The 24,650-nt window shown below is 34.9% G+C and overlaps 1 protein-coding gene across 3 annotated transcripts in view; it reads right to left on the bottom strand.

The window, feature by feature from the left end:
- LOC123791926 (uncharacterized) overlaps nt 1-24,307 on the bottom strand; it is a 79,961-nt gene extending 55,654 nt beyond the window's left edge. The window contains exons 1-6 of one of the 3 annotated variants that reach the window (XM_045796986.2): nt 24,136-24,305; nt 21,377-22,638; nt 12,229-12,353; nt 8,216-8,304; nt 7,751-7,827; nt 4,452-4,598 (exon numbers count right to left, since the gene is read on the bottom strand). In XM_045796986.2, coding sequence (XP_045652942.2) covers nt 4,452-4,598; nt 7,751-7,827; nt 8,216-8,304; nt 12,229-12,353; nt 21,377-22,638 — 1,700 coding nt within the window. In that variant the 5' untranslated portion in view covers nt 24,136-24,305. Of the gene's footprint in view, nt 1-4,451; nt 4,599-7,750; nt 7,828-8,215; nt 8,305-12,228; nt 12,354-21,376; nt 22,639-24,135 lie in introns of those variants that run through there. The other 2 variants (XM_087865214.1, XM_087865213.1) reach the window with 2 other exon arrangements.
- Nucleotides 24,308-24,650: the final 343 nt, after the last annotated feature.

The following is a 24,650-nucleotide window of genomic DNA, read 5'->3' as shown; positions in this document are numbered from 1 at the left end:
CAAACGGTAACTGTGTCCATGCTAAATAAAAGAATCTATTTTATTCGTACTTAAATTTGAGACAGCTTATTGGAGTTAAGGGGTCCTATACTGGGTAGTGTATTATAATATGTGAGTACTGCAATCATCACATCTGGAACACAACAAGGTTATCATTCAGAGAACAAAATTTGTTAAGGAAAAGGAGAAAGAAGAGATTATTTCTAATCTAAATTACTAAAATAAACTATTAAATGCACCCAAAAGTTAAAATTTTCCAACAGAGCCTTAGCTTGAGGCTCTCTTTTCAAAAAATCATTTGTGCTACCCTTCCCCCTTGCTTCTGTGCATAATTTGATAGTGACAATATGTTAAGAATTTCCACAGAAGATATATTAAAAATTAAGCTTACAAATGTATATTCTATTACAAAACTTATGCCTTTTAGTGTAGTCTAAATAAAGATATTGAATGTAAATGATAACCAATCTATTACAAGTTTTCTGAACCTAGCTGCAAACTTTTCAAAGTTTGCTCTGCAATTTACAAACTATATAAAAAGTGAAAAATTTTTAGACTTAAGATACTTAGCAATTTTATAATTATAAACTTTTCAAGGTTTGCTCTGCAATTTACAAACTGTATGTATAAAAAGTGAAAAATCTTTAGACTTAAGATACTTAGCAATTTGAATCAACTGAATTGAATTAATTCAAATGTTGTTTTAAATATAAAAAAAGGAATCAGAAAAACACTAGAGAAAATCACTAATTACTCCTCCTTCAGGACTTATTTCATTCAACAAACTGAACAGTACCTTTTACCATCCTAAGGACATTTTAAGAAGAAAACTGATATACAGTGAGATCAATTATTTTAATAATACCTTAATCTTAAAAATAAAATAAAAACTGGTATGTCAACCTTAATTAGTACAGAGAAAGAAAACCATCACACAGGAGATATTCATCAACCTCTTGATATAATCCCTCCTTCCTCTGTAAATGCACAAGAATTACATCTAACAATTTTAATGGAAAAATTTTTATTTATAAATTGTAACCTATAAAATTTAACTTTAAAACCATTAACTCAATCTTCTTTTTCTGCTACCACTAAATATTTATTCTGAATGGTCACTGTAACACAACTAAACAATTTTTTGTTATGATTCTAGACTAAGGTGTTACTCTATTTAATGGGTTGCAAATGTTTAAACAATCACTCACACACAGACACTCACACACACACACACACAAATCTTCAGCCCTAGTAACAAATTCTCAGTTAACTGCATTCATGTTAGAATACCACATAAAATTTCAATGAACACTAGCAAACCTATCCGATCAAGGCACTAATATATAAACAACCACAGTCCTTCAACATTTTCCAAAGAGACCACCACCAATTTTCTTTATAAATACTTAAAAAACCAGGCTTAGAAAATCAGACATTTCCGCAATAACAAAAACTTGAATGTGGTCAAAATAAGTATTTCATATCCTCTGAAATCATGAACTCCTTCCAAACTTACCTATACAGAAAACTAGAAAATTCCACAATCTATATTAATTAGACAAGAAATAACCAAACTTCAAATACTTAAATCTACCCTATCGCTCCAACAACAAAATACAACCCAATCTTTTATAAACAATCTTACTTTAAAACAGACATAAAATATTAAAAAGTTAACATTTTCTATTAAAAAGGTGAATACTGAAAATAAAGATTATTTAAAAAGCAGTACCAAAAGTTCAACTTAATTACCACATTAAGTATTTTCGCTAGGATTATGACATATAGAAAACTATAAATCTATCAAAAAGGAAGTGATTTTTATACCAAGCCTATGAAAAAACAACTTAGATTAAGTTGCATTCTGCTTAACTAAATGTATTTTATCTTAGTTAAATACGGTGACTAATGCCCTGGTTATTTTTTGGGATGGAGACCAACTTAGAATGGGGCATAGCAACTGGGGGCTATTCCATTAAGAATATAACTGGGGGGGAAAAAAACCTGAGAATATCTGAATACAAGAAAAATTTTGATGAAATATCTTTAATCAGTAAATGTCTTTGATTTTTTAAGATTTTTATAGATTTAAAATCGAAGCAATGATTTATAACTGATTTTGGTAACTTTTATTGCAAATTCATGCATTGTTACTGTTCAAAAAATAAAAATAAAATTAAACAGAATGCTAATGGAGGAACTATTAATTTAACATGCTTAGAGGAACTATTAATTTTGTCTTTAAAAAAAAAACCTTCAGGGGCGCCTGGGTGGCACAGCGGTTAAAGCGTCTGCCTTCAGCTCAGGGCGTGTTCCCGGCGTTACGGGATCAAGCCCCACATCAGGCTCCTCCGCTATGAGCCTGTTTCTTCCTCTCCCACTCCCCCTGCTTGTGTTCCCTCTCTTGCTGGCTGTCTCTATCTCTGTCAAATAAATAAATAAAATCTTTAAAAAAAAAAAAAAAAACCTCAAAGTTTTTTAGAATGTCAATTTCCCTGCCTCAATATGGATTTATAAAAAAAAAAATGAGCAATGATTAATGATCTCTGCATGATAATTTAAGTACTCAGAGTACTGAAAGATGAAGTTGATCCATAATAAAATCTGGAGATTTATTTCAGACTTACCATCTAACATGAACATATTTCTTTATAATTTGTAGCTTTCAAAGGCAATTCTCTATTTCCTTAAAATAAATTTGGCTAATTGAGCATCTATTAATCAAAAACTATAGATTCATAGAACTATTACTCCCAACAGTTTTATAAAAACAGAGGGAAAGGAACAGTCTACATCTAACAGTTGTTTCATCTGTTCCCAAATTAAATACTTCTGTACTATTTTCAAAGGAGCTAATGTACATAATAAAATACTGAAAAACACAAGCCTAAATACCAAGAAGACTTACTCTGAAACAAAATAATACATGAAAATAGTGGATGAAGAAAATGTGTATATGTATAGATATATATACATTTACACACAAAACATGAGTTAGCATATTTACTATATCATATTTAGTTAAGATGAATACATACAAACACACGTGTTAAACAAAATAAAGCAAAGTAATATCCATTCAAATGTAAACAGCAGTGAATAGTACAAATAAACAGAAATCATATTCTTATCTCACTAAAGGCAATGTAATACAGACCTTGTTGAGAGTACTGTATTTAGTTTTGAGACTTGCACTTAGTATTACTTAAAAAGTAATATATATATGTGGCAGAACATTTCAAGTAAGGTTGAAAAGAATAGCAAAGGGTTTAAACAACATATGAAGAAAGATTACTAAATTTAGGATGGGCTGGGTTAGGAGAAACTTAATAGGCCATGAAATATTATCATGTAAAACATCTAAAGGATCATAACAGTATGTTTTTTTAAATAGCATGTAACTAGCTGGGGTTTCTTCCTTAAAAAGAGCAAATCAAAGATGAGGATGAATTACAAAATCTCAGAAATGAATTCCATCTCAGTTTTTAAATTTTAAGTGACAAAACACAATCTAATAAAGAAAACTATCCAATGAGACATATAGTTGGTCTACAAAAAAACTGAGAACAGGAGAAATAAAATATCCTACCAGACAAATCATACAATTAATGCTAAGGACCTGTCCAAAGTATTTTTGTATTGGAATTATACAGTGTTAAATAGAGAAAAGTGATATATTATCAGAATAACTTGAAAAGCTTTTTCTAAGTATACAGTGATTTCCCTATTTATCCATTCCAGAACTGGGGACTGTGGAGGGAAAGGGGATGGTCTGAGAAGGGTGATGAATATGGATACATTATATATTATGAATATGTTATATTATGGAGAAAACAACCCAGGTGGTTGGTACACCTACTGCTGTATAGCATTTGATGAAGAATTTAACTAAGTGATATGCTAATTATAGCTTAGAAATATTTTTGTCATACAGATGAATTTTCAGAAACATAATTTTACCTGTATAATGAATACAAATATCAACTGAGGTGCATGTATCAAGTATTTCTTATATATTTAAGGTAGTTAAGAAAAAATATTAATGTTTTATGAAAGGTTAGATTTAGGTATGAGCTATAAAACTACTCAACATTATCTACAAAATAGATACAATTAGTTTAAAATTCAGTTGTAGAAAAACTATTCTCGATCCTACCCACTCTAAGGTGTTTTCATAATATCCCAAGGGAATTACAACAAAAAATTATAAAAACATTTAAAAAACAATTTTATATAATTTTTATTTACACTTTAGGATTTAAACAACTTGCTGGGAACATCCTTTGTGAGGCAATATAGTCTTTTTTTTTTTAATTTGGAACTATTTAAACTTCAAGATAGGCTCACTAATTTTTTCAAGGGCAAGCAACAAATGTGTTAGCTGAAAATAGCCAGTTTAATGATTATTTGTAACAGAGACTTGATTATGTGAGCCTAGAGAGCCTCCCCACCTCTGTCTCCCCTGAGAAGGAGGAGGTCTTTGTGTGCTTTTGTGTGGCGGTTCCACTGAATTCATTACAATAGAGATGGACATTTCGTATTCATAACGATCCAACATCTGTGCAATCTTCTTTCGAGATACACCATGTTTATTCCTCCTACCAAAAAAGAAAAGGATTTTAATTCTTTAGAATGTATAGGCTTAGAGATTAAACTGTTTGAGTTAAGAGACTACAGATTCTAAATTATATTTTACAAATAAATACTAGAAGATACATCTCATTCACATACATTTTAGACAAAAAAATTTATACTGGTTCTCAAAAATTTCGACAATATTTTAAAAAGGTTTAAAGATACCATAAATCACAGCAAAATGTTAGCTGATAATATCCTCCTCACATAAAACTAACTACCAATTCACTAAACCATGGAGTTAATCTTCCCCCCCTTTTAATAATAAAATCAAAGATTATGAGACAGGGTTTTGGGAATTACAGAGGAATTGAGTGGACTTCTAGGATTACAAAAATCAATAAAAAATATTTATGACTTTTCAACATTATTTTAGGATACTTCCTATGGCATTTTTAAAATTTATTATCAATACCAAAAAATTATTAAAGATAGAACAACTTGGACATATTTCACAATGCTGAGTGACAGAAACTAGACACAATGAACACACAGTGTATTTATACAAAGTTTGAAAAAAAAATTAAACTATGGTGTTAGGCAAAATATGTTTTAGAAAAAAAGACACATTAAAAAAGAAAGAAAAAAAAAGACACATTAAAGAGAAGGAAGTAATTACCAGGGAATTCTTATTGGGAAAAGGAATTCAAGTAACTTCTGAAGTGCTGATAACATTCTTATAACATGGGTAATGGTTAAATGAATATTTGCCTTTACAAGAAATTTGTTAAGCTGTGTATTTATATTTTATGTATTTTTCTGTGCGTTTAATTATGACAACAAAAAGTGGTTTAAAAATTATTCTTGACCCTCAAAAAATGTTTTACAATTTATTTTACCCTCGTAGTTTTCTATAACTTGACTTGGACATGGCAAAACACATAGGAACATATTTTACATTTAATGTTATAGTTCTAGATTTACTAATGCTAATTAATTTTTCCCAAAAAAGAGACACAAATGAAATATTTAATTTTAAAACTACTGATGTTTATGTTCAAGATGAGAAGAAAAAGCAAAAAGGACTAGAAGACAAAAAAAGAAAAAAGGGATCTCAAGTTGAAATTGGCAAGATACAACTAAATCTGTAAGATATCAAAATTGATAATTCCATCAATTTACAAAAAAATCTGTCAAATTATTCTACATATCAGTTAAACTGACTTTATCTTGTAAAGTCAATTATATTAAGAATTTTAATTAATTTCAACAGTCCCTCAAGCGTTAATGAAGCCTAACTGTATTTCATCAATTCATTTATTCTGCAGAACCCAAAAAGCTTTAGTTTTTACACTTCTGTCTCTTTTACCTGAGGTGTATTATACACACAGAAGCAGATGAATAATGCTAGTTATTAATAAATCTATCCATTTTACTCACATATGAACACATAGCGCGTGAATCAGAAAGGGAAAAAAGGGTAACCAAATGAATAAAAGACAAGGGAAAACGAAATTAGTTGAACATCATACAGAGAATAACATTTAAGCTGAAAGAGGGCAAGCTGAGGTGGGGGAAAAAACTTTAAAAAAAAAGGAAATGAGGACTGCACAACTCTGTCAATATACAGCTGACCCTTAAACAATATAGGTTTGAACTGTGGCAGGTCCACTTACCTGTGGCTTTTTTCAGTAAATACAGTACAGTGAAAAAGCCACAGGTAAGTGGACCTAGGAGGGCACTTGATGTAATAAGCACTGGGTATTATATGCAACTGATGAATCACTAAACTCTACCTCTGAAACTAATAAAACACTATATGTTAATTGACCAAATTTAAATAAAAAAATAAAAAATATAGTATAGTACTGTAAATGTACTTTATGATTTTCCTAATAACATTTTCTTTTTTCTAGCTTACCTGATTTTAAGAATACAGTATATAACACAGGTAACATATGAAATAGGTGTTGATCAACTGTTTACATTATCAGTAAGGCTTCTGGTCAACAGTAGGCTATCAGTAGTTAAGATTTTGGGGGAATCAAAAGTCATCATCAAAAATGGACTGAAAAATCCATTATCTGTGCATTTTCGACTGTCCCAGAGGTCAGCACCACTAACCCTTGCATTGTTCAAGAGTCAACTGCACTGAAAACCATGAATTGTACACTTTTAATGCATAAAATGTAAGGTATGTGAATTACATTTCAAAGTTGTTACAAAAAGCAGAGAGGGAGAATAAAAACAAAGAAAAATAAAGAGTTGTAGGAAAACCAGTGACATGAGGGGAAAGGGATAAAGGTAGACACAAATAGAAAGCCAGGGTTGAAAGTAGTAAGTGTCCACAATCCCTCACCACTAATTTTGAAAACTAAAATGGTCTGGAAACTCAATTTTTTGTTGACTCATATGGCAGCAAAATCTAACCAAACCTGTACTCATTTGGCAGTACAATCTACTCAGAACGAATATTAGGTTATGTAGAATCTTTCTTATCTAATTAGAGGACCAGTAGTGATTTGCCACAGAAAAAACAAGATGTGGGATTATAACATGCTGCCCCAAATTCTGCTAGGGGTATTATGATTATGTATATGTACCATATTACCTTTCTATTAAAATAAACAAACAAAAACCCTGAATTCTAAAACACACTGATTACAAGGATCTTGGATTATGAATCTACAGATTATGAATCTGTAGTAGTAAAGATGGAAAAGAGAAAGAAGATGAAAGCTGCAGGTAAGAAGGTGATGGGACCTAAAATGGGAAGAAAAGTTTGAAGGGCAATGCAGATAAGTGGTCTACTCAAAACCGGAAGGAAAAATTCTAACTTTTCCCTCAAAGTGTTCTGGATCTCCACCAGCATTCAATAAACTATGAAACAATGTGGGGAATTTACATAAGAAAAAATTAACACACACACTTAACAGGGAAAATTTAATAAAACTGACCAAGGCAAGGTACCCCAAGAAACTTTTAATTTAAGTCAATTAAATTGAGTGACAGAAAGTGAGTAGTAGTCCCTATTCACAAATAGCAAACATATGACAAGCAAAAGCTAGTAAATAGTAAAGAAATTGACTGTGTAAAGGAGAAGAGAAAGAAAAAAAAGATAAAGACCCAAAAAAGTTTTCAAAGATAAGAATTCAAAAAAATTTGAGTGCCTTACTTTTCTAATTCTTCAGGATCAAATTTCCACCAAGTTTCAGGTTCATGAAACTCTACTCTGTATCCTTTTCCTATGGCCTACACAAAGGAAAGGAAGAAAACAAAAACCCAGAGAATACTTCTTAAAGTAAAAAAGAAGTCAGATAAACAGAAGCTTCATTTAGACGATATTTCTAAATTTGTTCGACCAAGAAACATTTTACTTTTAAATAATATGGTTCACAAAAATGTAAGGACCACATAACTGGGCAATTTCGAATTACTGTCTTCAAGGCAAAACAAACAAGATGAGCATATTTCTTAATAAGTACCATTCCCAGTTTTTTAAAAACTAAGTTAACGAACACACCTCTTTAGAAAACAGGGACAAATGTTTATGTAATGATGATCAAAGTAACCAAAATTTCAGAGTATGAAAAAATTGGTAAGAATAAAATATCAAAACACTTTCATATCACATATTTACCATTTCCACATAGGGTTTCATTTCCCAAGCTTGTGTATTAGTGTTGTCTATTATAACTGGAGATTTCCCCTGATTGATAGCTTGTTTTGCTGAAATAAAAAATAAATTTCAAAAACAAAAACCAGAGAACTATTAGATTAAGATATACAAAATAAAACTTAAACATTCATTAAGAAATTTTCTACATCTCTATACTTAAAACTAAAACTATGCAATCTCTTGAGTTAGTGCGGTGAACAACAACAACAAAAAGGACCCCACTAGATTAAAAGGGAATTAAGAGACATAACCACAGGTAATGTGTCTTTTCTGGACCAGATGCTGGTTTTGACAATGACATCTGGGGAAAAACATTTTGTTGAATTCACGACTAAGGAAGCCTTTAGTCTAGAGCTAACTTTGACTTACAGGAAATACAAGAACAAGTTACTCTGAATATAGTCTGAGTATGAAAAGAGGTGAGTGTTTATTGACATGAAAAGATGAAGACTATAAATTGAAAATGGCAAATTATAACACAGTATGTAAGTATGACCTTATTTTGGTCAAAATATAGAGATCCAGGAAAAATTACTAAATATCAAAAGTGGTTACCTGAGGGTAACGGTAATATCAGCAATCTATGCTTATCTGTCTTTTCCAATGTTCTACAATTGTAAATAATGCTTCTGAAATAAGAAACTTATATACCAAGCAGCTAAGTACCACAGTTCAACTGACTTTGTTAGTATCTTTTAGGACAAGAATTCTCAAATTAGGAGCTGGGATCACATGGAAATTTTCTGAACTACATCTTTCTATCCCTTTGCCATCTCTTCCCCCATGAGGTAAGAATCACTGCCACAGTGAGCCACTGTTAACAACAGGAGTGTGTGTACCCTTAAGTGTAAATAAACAAGAAACATAATTAAGAAACTACAATAAAATTAAAAAGGCTGAGGCAAAAGGCAATGATATGGAAGTTTTGTTGGGACTTAGAGTTCAAAACACCAAGTTCTATATAATGAAAACACTTATAAGGATGTCTAAGGGCAGACAGAATTCTAAAGATTAGTTAAGTAATAATGACCATGGTAGACTATATATTTGGGAGAAGATGTCTCTAACTACCTAAAGAAATTTAGAATTTGGAACATAAATAGGGTATCAAGATCATCTTACACTGCTCTATCCCCAATCATAAATGGTGATCCAATCTTTCATTAAAAAAAAAAAAAAAACAACTTACTAAACTAATCCTCTTAATGTCTAATAATTGGGCTGGTACCTCCAAAGAGTTATATTCTAGAACAGAGGCTTAATAATCAAATTAAATCTCTGATTTGCAAGAATGGGGGGGATTATCCTCTTTCCATGAAAAATCATCATGCGATACCACACTCCATGGTACTCCAGGAGGAAAGAGTTCCTAAGTAAATAATGTTTGAATACCTTAATAACAAGAGTCATTTCTTAAAACAAAATAACCAACATATTCTAAGAAACAGAATGACACCTCAGAGAGGTTTTTAATTTATAGGTATTCTAACATGAATTTAGATTCTTCTAATACACATGAAGCAGACAGAGATTCCCAGAATGGTTACCGGCATTTAAAACTATTCAATATCTGTTAAAAAGAGAAATTTAGCCCTAAGTATGTCATGCTTATAATTTTCAAAATGTCCAATGATCGCTAGTTATCATTACCTTGGAAAAATTTATGCTATACTGACAATAAAACCAGCAGTTTATCTAAACACCATTTTTTATTCAGCAAGTATAACTCACATAGCATAAACATTTTAATGTAATTATTCCAGACTGGTATTGCAAAGAGAAAAAAAATGTCCCATACAAACAAATTTCACAGTCCACCAAAGGTATACCGTCTCTGCCCACCGCCCTTATTCATTCTACTCATCACCTACTACTATTCTCCTTAACTTTAGTCCAATAACTCCAAACATCTTTTGGAATTGTAATACCATCATTACTTGATTTACACAGTAATGTTCTGTGGCATAATGTTCTGTAGAGAATCCCAGAGTGTCACAGAACCAATACTAGGAAATAATCTTATAATCAAACTTATTTCACATTAAACTTTTTACTCAAAAATATCCTCACTGAAATTCCCTACTGGGAAAATTGACAATTAAGAAGAAAATCATTCATCCCGTTTTTCCTCTATAAACTGTACTTTAGGACAACCCTAGTTGCTATTTCTAGGTGAAAAGTTCTTCATTACAGAAGAAATCTAGCATGGAAGGAATGTTAGACCTAAAAAATCACCATTTTGCAACCTTTAATGAAAAGTCTCATTCAGGAAATAATTCACTGTTGGATAAAACCATTAGACATAAGGTTGATAAGGAACTTGATAATGGAAGGAGTAGGCTGTCCCTCTGAAGCTATTAATCAATCTTAGTACCACTAAAACTGGGACAACCAGAAATATGCTTACCAAAAAAATAAGTTGAACCTAATAAATCCTCCTGTCTAGAACTAACTTCTATTTAAGGAAATACAGGAGAACGAAGAACAGGTTAAATAGTTACCACAAGGAAGCAGACAACTACAAAATATGGGACATTCTATAGGACAACCAACCAACTTCTGCAACAAATTACTGTTATAAAGGCCAACACCGGAGAAAAAAAGAGGAAAGAGATTAATATACTTAAAAGAAATACAAAACTACATGTACTCCCAGGACCTGGCTTGTATCCTGATTCAAGAGAACAATTGTAAAGAAATATTTAAGACAACGGGAAATTTCATTACAGGCTGGGTATTATTACATGATGTCAAGGAATTGTTTGTTTGGTTTTTTGAGGGTTTTTTTTAGGTGTGATGATGGCACTGCAATTAAGTAAGATGTCATTAAGTTAGAAAAAGGTTAATTTGAAATGCATGATGTCTGATGTCTAAAATTTGCTTTAAAAACCTTAGCAAGGGGCTCCTGGGTGGCACAGCGGTTAAGCGTCTGCCTTCGGCTCAGGGCGTGATCCCGGCGTTATGGGATCGAGCCCCACATCAGGCTCCTCCGCTATGAGCCTGCTTCTTCCTCTCCCACTCCCCCTGCTTGTGTTCCCTCTCTCGCTGGCTGTCTCTATCTCTGTCGAATAAATAAATTCTTTAAAAAAAAAAAAAAACAAACCTTAGCAAATAAAAAAAGGAGGGGGAGTTAAAACAAAAAAGATAAAGCCAATAAGGCAAAGTCTTAATAAATGATACTAATTCTGAGTGATGGGAGGTATGGGGTTCATTGCGACCTAAGTTAGATTTAAATTTTTTCGTAATAAAAACAATTTGTTTAATCATTAATACATTCTTCATCTTTTAAAACAAGAAATTAACTTACTTAGTTCTAGATCAAAAGTTTTCAATCCTGACTGCAATATTAGAGTATCTGGGTAACTTTCCCAAAAAATACCGGTGTTTAAATCCACTCTAAACTAACTAAACCAGAATCGCTGGGGCTAAGATTCAGGCTAAGTTTCTTTAAAAGGTCCCCAGGTGATTCAAATGTGCAGTCAATTCCAGAATGAGAAAAAACTGAGTGATATGCTTCTAAAAAATGTATTAGGTAGATTTTTTTTTATAGAGTAATGTCAATGGGAAAAACTTCAATATTCACAGGCATTGTATTAAGCCTTAGAAAACATCAGCATTATTCTTAGGGAAATACCTTTTGAGACTATATAATAGTATGAAGAGTTCTTTCAATTTATTCATTAGGTATAAAATAAAGGCTATCAAAATATCACACACCTCTATTTTAGCAGCTTATATTGGTACAGTTTTTACAATTTACAAAATATACCTATCTAAATTCTCTAACAACAGCCTTGATCAAGTGAGGCAAGTATAACTGTCATCGCTTCTAATAGATGAAAAAATTGGTCTCAACACTATTTAAGTGGCTTGCCAAAGTCATTCAGCTGGTAAAAGTCAAGTTGAGAATAAAAACTCAAGTCTTCTGACTCCTAGTCAAATATTACATCCCAGAGACTTGGCCCAAAACAAACCTCTGCTCTGGTTCCAGTCATGGGCATCACCAAGTTGATTAACATTATACCTGTACCCATCTTGATGATGAAAATAGTCATCAGTGCTGAACACAATGCCATCACGACTCTGACCAAGCAGAATTCTGTTAATGAAAGAAATCATAAGGCGCCATTTATAAAATATATAACCATCAAAGATAAGCCACACAGGAAAGGTTATTAAATGAATCTCTGGTACTTACCTGTAAGTATATTGCAAACAGAGTAGCACAGGAGCTGAACCTTAAAAAGTTTTCAGATTTCAAATATCACTTCACACTTAAATCTACACAAATACAACCAGTAACAAAAACTTTTTAGGTGGCATTTGTACTAAGTGGCATTTGTACTGCCACTTTTAAAAACACTCTTCAACCAATCCCAAAATTATGCCAACTATTATCTGTGTTTTAACTTTAGTGTATTTGTATGTGGTGTCTAAAATTGCCTAAATTTAGTGTATTAAGTAACCTAAAAGGCAAATAATATATCTGGGGAAAACTCTATTTGACCTAAGACAGCTTTACTAAACTCATTTCCACAAAGCACAAACATGTATGACCTAAAAGTGGAAGTCAGAAATAGCGTGAGACTTAAGGTTATGAAATAATCTGTGATCCTCCAAAGTATAATCAAACTTTAAAACTAAGAGATTAAATTACTAAATGAAGTCAACTGTTAAACACTAAATAAAGAACACACTCTTCATAATAAGCCAGTGATAATCAAACTTCACTCTCACAATATGATACTACCTTAAATTTCTAAGCACAGATTAACTAGTGTTCAGATTGTCAGAGAATTCCCAAAACTCATGAATGAGACTGGGGGTATGCTGAGAAAAGGTAAAAACACAATAAAAGAATAATCTGGATCCAACAATAACAGGAATATTTTGTTGGTTCTCTCCTGCCCACTCAGCCATTAGGCAACTGAATATCATTCTATAATTTTTTGAGAGGAAAAGGAAGTGTAAAATGGTAGAAGGGATTGAGAATACAAGAGTATTGTCATGGGATGATTCAAGAATACATACCCTCTAATTCAAAGGAATAAGAAGGACTTTGACTTTTAAATATAAACCTGTCTCTCCTTTCCTCAGCTTATTATAAAATTGTATACAGGCATATCTCACAGATATTGCAGGTTCAGTTTCAGACCACAATAAAGTATCACAATACAGGAAGTCAAAATTTTTTGGTTTCCCAGTGCATAAAAGTTATTACTAAAAAAACAATCTATACACCTCAATTCAAAAATATTTTATTGCTAAGAAATGCTAACCATCATCTGAGCTTTCAACGAGTTGTAATCTTTTTACTGGCAGAGGGTCTTGCCTCGATGTCGATGTAAGCTGACTGGTCAGGGTGGTGGCTGCTGAAGGCTGGGGTGGCTGTGGCAATTCCCTAAAATAGGACAATGACGTTTACCCCATCCACTGACTCCTCCTTTCCTAAACAATTTCTCTGTAACATGTGATGCTGTTTAATAGCATTTAATTCACAAGAGAACTTCTTTGAAAATCAGAGTTAATCCTCTCAAACCCTGCCACTGCTTTAGCAACTAAGTTTATGGAATATTCTAAATCTTTTGCTGTCATTTCAACAATCTTTACAGCATCACTAGTGGACTCCATCTCAAGAAACCACTTTCTTTGCTATCCGTAATAAGCAACTGCTCAAGTTAGATCATGAGATTGCAGCAATGCAGTCCCATCTTCAGGCTCCACTTCTAATTCTAGTTCTCTTGCTGTTTCCACCACATCTGCAGTTGTCTCCTCCACTGAAGTCTTGAACCCTTCAAAGTCATCCACGGGGCTGGCATGAACTTCTAAACTCCTCTTCATATTAATATTTTGCCCTCATCCTATGAATCATGAGTATCTTAAGGGCATCCAGAATGGTGAATCCTTTCCAGAAAGTTTTCAATTTACTTTGTCCAGCTACGTCAAAGAATCACTATGTATGGCAGCTATAGCCATACAAAATGTATTTCTTAATAATAAGACCTGAAATTCAAAATTACTCCTTGATTCATGGACTGAAGAGTGAATGTTGTGGTGGCAGGCATGAAAACATTAATCTTCTACATCTCCACCAGAGCTTTTGGGTGACCAGGTGCATTGTCAGTGAGCAGTAATATTTTGAAAGGAATCTTTTTTTCTGAGCCATAGGTCTCAATAGTGGGCTTCCAATATTCAGTGAACCGTGTTGTGAACAAATATGCTGTCATTTAGGCCTTGTTGCCCCATTTATAGAGCACAGGCAGAGTACATTTAGCATAATTCTTAAGGGCCCTAGGATTTTCAGAAGGTAAATGATCACTGCCTTCAACTTAGTCACCAGCTGCATCAGCCCCTGAGAAAAGTCAGCCTCCATTGAAGCTGAGGCATTGACTTCTCCTCTCTAGCTATGAAAATCCTACATAGCAACTATTCCAGTAGAAGGCCATTTGTCTACATTGAGAATCTGTCATTTAGTGTAGCCACTTTTGTTGATTATCTTAGCTAGATCTTCATTAATTATCTCAGCTAGATCTTGCTGCAGCTTCGACACCAGCACTTGCTGTTTTTCCTTGTACTTCTATGTTATGGAGACAGCTTCTTTCCTTAAACCTCATGAACCAACCCCTGCCAGCTTCAGGCTATTCCTCAGTAGCTTCCTCACCTCTCTCAGCCTTCAGAGAATTGCAGAGTTAGGGCTATGGGTTAGGCTTTGGCTTAAGAGAACGTTGTGGCTGGTTTGATCTACTATCCAGACTATTCCAACTTTCTCCATACAAACAAGGCTATTTCGCTTTCTTATCATCTGTGTGTTGCACTTTTAATTTCCTTCGAGAACCTTTCCTTGCACTCACAACTTGGCTGCCTGTTTGGCTCAAGAAGCCTATCCTGACTTTTGGCATGACTTCCTCACTAAGCTTAATCATTTTCAGCCTGTGATTTAAAGTGAGAGATGTACAACTCTCCCTTTCACTTGAACACTTTGAGACCATTGTAGGGTTATTTACTGGCCTAATTTCCATATTGTTGTGTCTCAGGGAATAGGTAGGCCTGAAAATAGGGAGAGATGGGAGAACAGCAGGTTGGTGGAGCAGTCAGAATACACGTAACGCTTATCAATTAAGTTTGCCATCTTACTGTATGGGTGCAGTTCATAGCACCCCAAAACAACTACGATAGTAACATCAAAGATGACTGATCACGGATCACCATAACAATATAATAATAAAAAAGTCTGAAATATTGTGAGAATAACCAAGTAACATGCTATCGGAAGAAAGGAGCCAAAAACTTGCTTGACACAGGGTTACCACAAACCTTCAATTTGTAAAAAGTGCAGTACCTGTGAAGTGCAATTAAAAAAGTTATGCCTGTATATTTTTTAATAAAAGTAAAATTGCATATACAAAAATAAAAAAGATTTAAACATGCATTTCCACTTACAGAATTACAGTTCAAATTATTTCAAGTGAAGCAAATAAATGGTTGTTTGTTTGCGAAGCTAGAGTTGGATTTCTTTCTTAAGCCGCCATAATTTTTCCAAAATATGCCACCTAACATATTTGGGACCTTATATTTTATACAGATAACCTAGAATATAAAACTACTGCAGTATGAGGCACCTGGATGGCTCAGTTGGTTAAGCATTCAACTCTTGATCTCAGCTCAGGTCTTGATCTCAGGGTTGTGAGTTCAAGCCTCGCAATGAAAAAAAAAATATGCTACAATATTAGCATTTCAAACCAAAGCTCAATCACCTACAATGATTCTGATCATAATCAACCTTATGATACCTAATTATATTTAAACTACCAGAAAACAGACACCGTCTTTCTTAAATACCCTGTTTCACTTTTTCCATTCTATTACTTTATTAGCAGTGATTTTTCAGATGTTAGTGATACCATACTACCAAGAGTAGAGTAGCTTTTGTATCCAAGGAATGTTTTAACCTCCAAAAAGGTGGGGATGGGGGAAACATGGAGAGAGAGGGTAGGAGACAGCACATCAATTTACATCATTAAACCAAGTAAACATCAAACATGAATAAACCCCTATGAAGAACACCTTAAATATATAAATCATAATTATAGCAAATAATTTTAGCTTGGAGAGAGACTCTTCCTTCCAGGCTGTTCATGCAGCTTCTTAAAATTCCCTGAATTATCTCAAACTATGAAGCTTTATTTTGGGGATTTATATTAAAAAAATACTTATCATCAATTTAGATGTATCTGATGTCATACTAACCATCTGAATCAAAGATAGATTACTTAGGAATATTAGTATTTTCAAAATTCTTGTAGTTAGATTCTATTAAAACTCTCACAAGTTAAGTAAGATATTAAAATGAATTCTCCAAATATCAAAACATAGAAATCTGAAAAATGAAGTATTTAATTTAAAAAGATCAGATATGGGCACACTCGCTACTTGATTGGTATTTTTTCAGAACGTCTATCTTTTTGAAAATTTACTATATGACAAGCATTTTACATATATCTATGACCCCACTTAATATTCATAACAACCTTGCTAATTTGATATTTACAAATCCAGAGAAAGAAAATGATTTCAGAAATTGGGCCACCAGAGTTACACAGCTGCGTGGGACAGCCAAAACCAATGGCTTACAATAATCCCTGCCTCCTGGTATTCACACCCTTATATAATCCCTTCCTCTTGAGTGTGGGTGGGAGTCAGTGACTAGCTTCTAACTAATAGAATATGGCAGAGTTGACAGAATGCCACTTCTGAGATCAGATTACAGAAAGAAAAGAGAAAAAAAAAAAGCTTCTGTCTTGGGCTCAGAGCTGGCTCACTTTGTCTCATCACACGGTATGTGGAGAGCAGTCCAAGGAGCAAAGAACCAAGGGAGGTGTCCAGCCTATATACAGCCAACAACTGAGGGCCTCGACCTAAGAGCTCACAAGGAACTAAGTCTTGTTGACAACCTCGAGAGAGAGATCTTCCAAGCAGATCCACTCCAAAATAAACCTTCAAACCAGAACAGAGCCCTAGCCAACACCTTAATCACAGCATTGTTGAAGACCTTGACCCAGAGGCACACAGACGCCTGTCCTTCAGAAACTGTGAGATGATGTTTGTTGCTTTAACTCAGTTTTTAATAAGGTAATTTGTTACACAGCCAGAGAGATAACTAACGCGGTCTGTGCTTATAATTCTTCACTGAAGTCAGGAAAGTGAACCCTGTTCCTTTTTTTTTTAATAACAATATTTTTTATTATATTGTGCTAGTCATCATACAGTATATCCCCAGTTTTTGATGTAAAGTTCCATTCTTCATTACTTGCGTATAACACCCAGTGCACCATGCAATACGTGCCCTCCTTACTACGCATCACCATGAATCCTGTTCCTTAACCCTGTTTTGAGAACCCTATTTCCCCAAATGGCCCATTATGACAGTTAATTTTCATAGTTTATTTTCATTTTTTCATACTTTATTTTTACAATTTCTAAGAACTGTACCTTATTTTCTTTATGACATCCATGTGCATTTGCAAAGAGAAGTGATTTTCCCCAAAAAATCTGAGCAGAACTGACACTTCATGAACCCCTTACCTCCTTATTTACTGAATGGCCCTGCATACCCCTATCCCAAAACCACTTTACTGGGGCTCTTCACTCTCTAAACACTCCTTAAATTAAGAATAGAGATCTACATAAGAAAAGGTCAATCTTTCCTCTGGAGTTTAAACTGAGATCTTCTCCAAAAGCAGGGAGGAAAAAAAAAATCTCTTCCCATCTCTCTTTAAACTGTAATTTCTTATGGCTGCTATAACAGATTACCACAAATTTGGTGGCTTAAAACAACAGGCATTTATTGTATTGTAGTTCTAAAGGCCAGAAGTCTGGAATCAGTTCCACTGCGCTAGAATCAAGGTATAAGTAGGCTGATATTCCTCCTGGAAGCCCCAAAGGAGAATCTGTTTCCCTGCCAAATTTTCCAGCTTCTAAAAGCCACCTGCATATCTGGGCTCATGGTCCCTTCCTCCACCTTCAAAACCAGCAGTGTAACATCTTCTGTCCTCTCTGAAAGTGCTTCAGTGTTTATCTCTGACCAACTCCCAACATTTTGCTAATATAATAATGAAATTAGTGGCCTGTTTCTGAAAATACATTTACTCACTGTTGAAATCAGTACAGTAGAAGAAATTCATATTAGTTAAAATATTTTAGGTTCACCCTTTCTCCTCATATGAACAGGGTATATGAATCTAGCAAAATCTATAGCCCAGACCCCTAGGAATGACACCCAACGCTTGATCCCTGAATAGTCCTGTGTCCAACCACAGATTCAGAGGATTCTGTTTAGCTGATGCCAATTACAAAGGTAAAATTCCACAGCTAGAAATTGTTGAATTCTGCCTGAAATGAACCTTTCATCAAAGTGCTGTCGGTTTGCCTAAAAGGACAAAGAGCTAGCACTTTCATATACCAACGAAGGTGTATGAACTGTTTTGCACTAGCTTACTCATATTTAAAGTCTGTACTTGTGTTAGAATTCAACCTAAAACTTATTTCATTAAAATCTATTAGCAAATTTGTGGGTAAACAATTAAGTAAAAACTTGGTAATGACAAGTACTATATGAGTTCAGAAGGATTACAGAGGACTGAGATGATAAACCGAAACCTCAAAAAGCAGAGGCACTTGAGAGAACCTTTGAGTAAGTAGAGTCCTGCAAACAGTGAATGAACAAGTATTATGTCTCCTGCAGTGGAGGGTAGGTGCTAGTCCAAGTGCAGAAGGACATGAAGACGGAGAGGTGGGTAAGGAGTAAATTAAGGAAGAAGAGGACTTGAAATACTACCCCCAAAGAATCTGAACTTTAACCTCCTATACTCATTACCACACAGCAATACTAAACAATGCTATCTTTTAATTTAGTGCCCCAAATCAGCCCAACTTGATCTACCAAATCTTTACTCCTTTCTTTCTTCAAAGCTCATTTTGAAAGCTAACTCCTATATAAAGCCATTCTCTACCACAGAAGATCTGGCTTTCTATCCCGTCCCAACCAACCAATCTTACTTCATTCAAAACGTGGTGATCTAAACAAGTACTCCTGCTTCTTTAAACAAGCTCCTGAAAGTCAGGAGACAGGTATAGGCCACACAATTCAATAGATATTAAAGTGAAGGAGCAGGGAAGAAACACGCTATAATTTACATCTCTAGTTTGACCTCCTACCAGTTCTTGTAACTTCTCCCAAGTCCTTTAACCCGAACTTAATCTCTTAAGCCTCTGCTCCTTCTATGAAATGAAAATAACGCAACCCATCTTACAAGATTTTTATATATGAAAGTACTCTGTAAACTGAAATCATGATACAAATGGTAGTTACTACTATAGCTTCCATTCTTGTAACATACATGTGATTCCTCAAATATACATATTACATAAAATCACCTCTATCATCTCCCACTACAATTACGTCTCCTTGAAATTCTGTTGGAATACCACTACTTTATTCACCTTCAGTTTCAACATATCCCAATGTTGTTCCAAATCTAACCTTTCTTTCTTACATTTATTCTAACCCACACATACACAGGTGACCCTAGCTAGGAGATTCCTTCACACAATTTCCAAATTTCAACTATTTCAAATCTTTCCTCTGATATTATATTCTAAATCTAGGAGACTGCCCATGTTTGTGAGACACCACTCTTAATTTCTATCATTTCTAAAGAGTTGAAATTTCACCTTCTCTACAAAATCTTCATTAAAATAAGAAGAAGAGGGGCGCCTGGGCGGCTCAGTGGGTTAAGCATCTGCCTTCAACTCAGGTCATGCTCCAGCGCCCCCTCCTTGTCTGGCTCCCTGCTCAGCAGGGAGTCGGCTTCTCCCTCTCCCGGCTAGTGCTCTAAGCAAATTTTTTAAAAAACTTTTTTTTTTTAAAGATTTTATTTGTCTGAGAGACAGAGCACATACACAAGCAGGGGGAGTGGCAGGCAGAAGGAGACGCAGGCTCCCCACTGAGCAAGGAGCCTGAAGCAGAACTTGATCCCAGGACCCTGGGATCATGACCTGATCGGAAGGCAGACACTTAACGACTGAGCTACCCAGGCGTCCCAATAAAAAAAAAAATTTAATTTAATTTAATTTAAAATAAAATAAAATAAGAAGAATCAAAATGCAAGGACCTAAATTTAAATTCATTTACAAACTTACAATCTAGCTTGAAATGTATCATAAATTTCATCTTTCTTCAATATATTGCTTCTGAAGAAACTTTTGTTTACACTGTTTTGCAAGTAAATATAAAACATTTACATAACGGTTCTTTGGACTTTTTTTATCCTCCCTGAAAGACATTAAACAATTTTCTTTTTCTCCTGATTTGGCATAAATCTTGAATCATCCTACAAAAACTGCAAAGAATTTGATTTGCTTTTCTTTGTACTATTTTTCACTACTGCACAAATGAATTCAAGTGCATCAATATTCTTTTTAAAAAATGCAAGCAAAAACAGGAATTTGAAACATTTTGTAATACAATAAAACATAACCAATTCTAACTCCATTTAACTCAAGTACTGCTCACTTCAGACTCCTTAAAGAAATAAAAAAAAAAGAGTTCCCTCTGCCAATCAAAGGTATGAACACGGCACAGTGCTGAAAACAAACTCACACCTCCTTTTCCTTGGTTTATCACATTTGCTTCTCACAATTACTCCAGAAAATTAAGTATTACCCTTTCTATTAACAGATAGCAAAACTTGTCCAAGGCCACGAAGTTTGAAATAACTGGGTCAAAAGCCCAAATCTTCCAACCCTGAGTGCAGCTCTTGTTGGATAACAGACTTTAAAAGGGAAGGCCAGGACAGTTCTCAAATAGCGTTTACTTACATCACTGTCATAATTATACATGGTGTATCTATTTTTAAAGCCCTCAGCAGAATCTTTATATGCCAATTCTCCTTTCCTCCATCAGAAAACATCTTTTTAAATATTTACAGTCAGATGTCATTCTCAAGTGTAACAAATTAAAGACTTTCTACTCGAAACAGGAAAGCATTTGTCATTGCTGACTACTATCATCTATGATTTTTAAGTAATGAATTATCAAGCATTCACTTGGTATCCTTTACTCACCGAGACAACGTTGTTTTCCCAGAACCAGGCAAACCTCTTAAAAGAATAAGTAACTTCTGCAATTTATTTAATTTTTCCTCTTGAAACTGCTGGCTCATAAGCCTGTCTGTTCCACTATGTTTGTCCACAGAAGGATCTTTCCAACATCCTTCCCTGGTTTCACAGAAACCATTACTCACATATCTATCTTGCACACTGTAGCCATTTGTAGAGGAAGGATCTCTACTGGTATTCTCACTACGGTCAATATAGTCATTGTTCTGACCAAAAGTCAAACAATTCCAGTTTATGTGACAACTATTTACATAATACCCATTTTGATGCTGAGACCCATCTGGAGCATGGAAAATATTTGATGGTGGATTTGGTGGAGCACTGAATCTTTGCATATTTAAATGATAGTTAAAACTGGGAGGAGGAGGACACTGGGGTACTATAAAAGAATGCACTGATTGCCATTCAGGCCTGAAGGAAGTTAAGGAATCCTCACAAAACGCAGGTATTAATTGTCCATTACAAGGATATCTGTCTGGCTCATTCTCCATGTGCTGTTCGTAACCACGATGTGACTGAAGAACATTACTAATATCTCTTTCTTTTCCTTCTTCCGATTTTAAAAGTTCATTATTAGGGTCCTGATAATACGTAGTAAGTTTTTCCTCAGAGGGTTCAGGTTCTTTACAACTGCCTTCCAAATCATCTTTTTCATTTTCAAGCTCTTCAATTTCCTTGTAAAACTGGAATAATTCATTGTCAAGCTCCGATTTTTTGGAGTTGGATTTCTGTTTCTGTTCTCGTCTTCCTTTGCCATCTATACCACTGATTGCATCTGAGTGATTTCCCCTTTCATTACATTTCTTCTTCTCAGGGGGTTTGTAAATGGGTCCTATAAATGCTTTACTTGTGCTATATATCTCATCATCTGTGGATGCCAATGCAGGACTTGCACCCTGTAAAATCTGTGGATCAATGGATTCAATCACATCTGATCTATTATTACCAGGCATCTCATCATGCACAGGTTTCACCGAGTCTGTACTTTTGGTTTTGTCCTCCTGAGGATAACTATGTCCTCCGACATCAACAATGGTCACAGGCACCCAATCATTCCCAGTTTTCTCCTGGATTCTGTGAAAATTAGCACTACCATGATGGGAAAAAACATACGGCTCTTCAGTTGACTTCAGTTTTTTATAGCATGGTTCACCTGTTAGTTCTTCACCATGATCCAAGGATTTCGCTTCAATTTCACCATAAGGCATCTGAGGAGCAAATAAATCATGTAATTAATAGCTAATATTTTAAAAATCTAAACAAAAGTTTTTCAGAAACAAGAAAACAGAAAAGACATTTAAATGGTAAATTTTCCCAAAATTCAAAAATTACAAAATTGTAATTTTGTAACCACTTACTATTTAAGTATTGCTATAACAATGATTTTGGGAAGGGGCCTCACTGAAGGTAAGTAAATATCTTTTTTTAAAAAAGGATATATCTCATATTTAATCCAAATGATGCATTTTTTATAGATTTTATTTATTTGTCAAAGAGAGAAAGCACAAGCAGGGGGAGCAGCAGGAAGAGGGAGAAGAAGGGTTCCTGCTGAGCAAGGAGCCCCTGTGGGTCTTGACTCCAGGACGTGATCATGACCCAAGCTGAAGGCAGGCACTTAACCCACCAAGCCACCCAGGCATCCCTAAATGATGCCCTTCTGAACTTAAAGAACTGGAAGAATTTAAAGGAGTTTGGAAGATTGAATCAATAATATATATTTTGATGATACAGATACACAACTGTGTACTAAGATGGAGAGTAAATCCACCAGCCAAACTGACACCTATCCAAACTGGTTGTGATAAATGTCTTCATAAACTCTTACTGTTTAAAACCAATACATCCTTCGGAGTAAATGGATCCGGCTCCCAAATATCAGAATCCCCTCAGCAATCAAACGTTAGATACTGAAATGCCAAACTTTACAGACCCTATTCCTGTGAATAGCTAAAAGTGGTTCCCAAATGGGTGTACTGCATTAATTTAAAAGAAAAAAAAATTACTTCAGTTGCACTAAGAATGACTCAAATAGGTCATATTATGTTTAGAAATCTGGCAACTCCCCTAATCAACGCGTTCATCTTTTCCACACACTCGGTCAATCTCGAAGATAAATTCTGCTTCCCTTGAAATTTCTTAGGGGCCCTCAAAAGTGCAATCCCAAACGCTGTTTTACTCAATACTTCATCCTGCCCTCTCTCTGGTATTCCTCCAACAGGACAGAATAAGAAAAGGGCAAAAAAGACGAACTAGACAACAATACAGGTAGGCCCACAGAAACTGAAACAAACCTGTAAAGAACGGCGTCCCATCGGAAACGCTCCCCCCCCCCCCCGGCCCCCGCCTCCGACCACCTCTCAGCCTCTCATTTCCTCATTCGAAATACTATAAAAGTGTCAAGGAACAGCAAGGAGGTTGCATTAATAGAGTGTGGCCTATACACAACCTGAGTCCCCTGGCCTCCTGACCTCCAAAGAAGGTGGCCCGGGCAAAAGTGCGTCACCCAGTTTCTTTCTCCCAACGCAGACATGTTCAGGTTCCGTCTAGGAATTCAAGAGATATATCCTAGACTCAAAGGTTCACTCCGGGCTTCCACGTTTACGGCTAATCAAAAGCGTCAAGCCAAGAGCAGACAAGAAGCCAAAAAAAACGAAAAACGTCACCACCACTACCACACCCTTACTTAAAATGGGATGTTTACTTACCTTACACTACATTGACTTTACCTCCCAATAAAATCGTGGTCTAGAAAGACACGAACATCTGAAAAGGTGAAAGAACACGCAAACACCACCCCAAAGCACAGAGGAACTAAAACCCAAGCCCTCAGCATCTGGGTAACTGCACCGCCGTACGCAAGATGGCTGCCACCTCACGGTTACCCCGGCAGGAATTACAGGTTTGCGCTCGGCATTGTGGGAACTGAAGTCCGGCGTTCGCGCTGAGCCTGATAACCTCACGGCTCGGAGACTGGGTCTCCCAGAATCCATTGCGTGATAGACGCGGTAGCGATAACCAACGTAAACCATAGCTAGTTCCTAGATTCGGAGCTGGGAAGTTATTTAGAACTGTCAACTTTGGCTAAAAAAGGCAGCGACCTACCTGCGATTCATCCGTAAAGGAAAAGAGACCATGAGTCCCTGGCACCCCAAACAGATACATAAGCCGCTCTCAGTGCGTGCTTTTAAGACTTTCTAGGATACAAAGAATCAGATTTTTT

Source organism: Ursus americanus, chromosome 10 (assembly GCF_024610735.1).
Source record: "Ursus americanus isolate L20-20 chromosome 10, mUrsAme1.1.p, whole genome shotgun sequence".
Taxonomy (NCBI): domain Eukaryota; kingdom Metazoa; phylum Chordata; class Mammalia; order Carnivora; family Ursidae; genus Ursus; species Ursus americanus.
The sequence above is the reverse complement of the archived record's forward strand: the minus strand, read 5'-3'. Positions and strand labels throughout refer to the sequence as shown.